At 54.4% G+C, this 2,500-nt stretch overlaps 1 protein-coding gene across 1 annotated transcript in view; it reads right to left on the bottom strand.

Annotated features, from left to right (window-relative positions):
• The window catches only part of rnf123 (ring finger protein 123), an 85,601-nt gene that overhangs the window by 20,043 nt on the left and 63,058 nt on the right, over positions 1-2,500 (bottom strand). The window contains 2 exon segments of the mRNA XM_084703968.1: positions 95-192; positions 194-295. Of these exon segments, the coding sequence (XP_084560094.1) occupies positions 95-192; positions 194-295 (200 nt within the window).

The raw sequence follows: 2,500 nt of genomic DNA, 5'->3' as shown, positions 1-2,500 counted from the left end.
CAGACAGACAGGTAGTGACAGACAGACACAGACACAGACAGACAGGTAGTGACAGACAAGGACAGATAGTGACATACAGGCAGCTGGTACTCACATGCGTGCAGGGAGAAGTGTTTGCGGTCAGCAGCAGCGGCGGCAGCAGCGTTAGGTGCGGCCGGGCCGGCCGTGATGATGGGCCCTGGGGGGGGGCGGGGGGGCCCCAGACCCTGAGCCCTCTCCCTCCCCCAGCAGGTGCTGGATGGAGTGGAGCTGGAAGCAGGGGTCAGACAGGAGCACTGCGGCCGCACGAGACACCCTGAAACACACAAATAAAACACCTCGTCGTCTCTTATCTTCCACCTGTCTCTCGGCTGCTGAAACACCCACACTTCCCCCCGCCTGCTGATTCATAAAGTGATGTCATCTAGTCTACATAGCGTTTGTAGTACATGTTCTAGGAACCACTTGTACGTGTTAAACCACTGGTTGTTGGGTGGTTGATAAAGTATTTCTGTGGTCTGTAAGAAAATGTGGGTCCTCAGACAAAAAAAAAAACCTAAAACTGTATCCCCTGCCTTAAGACACACAAACGCACTGTGTCATCACCCACCAATAGCACCTGAGCCTGGGGCTTCCTGAAAGCCAGGCAGGGGAGAGTGATTTCCTGATGTCTTGACGTGCACACGCACACCTGGGGTTGGGGGTGCAATATTCAATCAACAACACTGCAATGGAACTACACCTCCTACCCTCCTACCCTCCTCCCCTCCTCACCTCCTTCCCTCCTCCCCTCCTCCCCTCCTCACCTCCTCCCCTCCTCCCCTCCACTCCTCCTCCCCTCCACTCCTCATCACCTCCTCCCCTCCTCCCCTCCTCACCTCCTCCCCTCCTCCCCTCCTCACCTCCTCCCCTCCACTCCTCCTCCCCTCCACTCCTCCTCCCCTCCTCACCTCCTTCCCTCCTCCCCTCCTCCCCTCCTCCCCTCCACTCCTCCTCCCCTCCACTCCTCATCACCTCCTCCCCTCGTCACCTCCTCACCTCCTCCCCTCCTCCCCTCCACTCCTCCTCCCCTCCACTCCTCCTCCCCTCCTCACCTCCTCCCCTCCTCACCTCCTCCCCTCCTCACCTCCTCACCTCCTCCCCTCCTCACCTCCTCACCTCCTCACCTCCTCACCTCCTCCCCTCCTCCCCTCCTCCCCTCCTCCCCTCCTCACCTCCTCACCTCCTCCCCTCCTCCCCTCCTCACCTCCTCCCCTCCTCACCTCCTCACCTCCTCCCCTCCTCACCTCCTCCCCTCCACTCCTCTGTTCCTTCCTTCTTGATCCCATCTCTCCAGCTAACCAACCTCACATCAATCTTTTATTCCAGGGCCTCTAACAACACTCAACTTCACACTCCAACACATTCTCTCTCCCTCCTGTCTCTCTGTTTCTCTTTCTCTCTCTCTGTTTCTCTCTCACACTCTCTCACACACACAAACAGGTTCACCCGCGCTGTCCTAGCACAGGCCTTGATGATGCAAGATTTGGAAACAGATAGCCAGCAAGCCAGCAAGGCCAATAGGTAAACACACTCAAGCGTAAACATGAACACGTAACAGACTTTATTTCGAAACTGATCTCTGAATCCAGTCAGTGAGAAACATTTGTGTTGATAAATATAGAGAGAAAACTAAACTACCACCTCCACACCCCAGGTTATCAGTGTGTGTGTGTGTGACCAGATGTCTATTCCGAGATTCAGACATCACCTCCAGCCACAGAGCAGCTGACTGTGACTCACACTGCCACACACACACACACACACACAAAGACCAACGGGCAGGAGCAGCTGAGAGTGGGAGCGAGATAGACAGTTCGACACCAAACCCAGTTCTCCCAAACACACTCTAGTGTTCACACTATATCACACTCTCTCCCCAAAGATCACACTTTCTCACACACACACACACACACACACGCACTCTCTCTCACAAAGGCACTCACACACACTCTGAATGAGGAGATGGAGGGATGAAATAAATAGTTGATTAAGAGAGCAGAGCTGGAGATAATGGACAGGGGTGGAGGAAGGGGACCCAAATCGATTCCTCTCCTCCAACCCTCCTCCCAGCACTTGTCTCTACTCCCAACTGCTCATTATCATGTCATTTCCAAAAGAGCAGTCTGCAGTAATCAAAGGGTCAGAGGAAAACACTTGTGTGTGTTTGTGTGTTGCCTTCTGCGATCCCTGCTGACCTTACACCCACCCATTCACCCAGGCCCGGAGACATGGCGATTAAAGAGGCTGAGGAATTGATGTAAAACGAAAGGCGACGCTCTTAATTATGCCCATCATAACATGACAAAGGAGAGGGGAGGGACAAGGCTGAGCAGCTCTTATTGTGCATGGAGAGTGAGAGAAAGAGAGAGAGGGGGAGAGGGAGAGAGAGAGTGAGAAAGAGAGAGAGGGGGAGAGAGGGAGAGAGTGAGAAAGAGAGAGAGGGGGAGAGGGAGAGAGAGAGTGAGAAAGAGAGAGAGGG

Source organism: Hypomesus nipponensis, chromosome 9, assembly GCF_054491055.1.
Source record: "Hypomesus nipponensis isolate SF chromosome 9, ASM5449105v1, whole genome shotgun sequence".
In the NCBI taxonomy this organism is placed as follows: domain Eukaryota; kingdom Metazoa; phylum Chordata; class Actinopteri; order Osmeriformes; family Osmeridae; genus Hypomesus; species Hypomesus nipponensis.
Note: the sequence above shows the minus strand (reverse complement) of the source record. Positions and strands in the feature narration are given on the sequence as shown.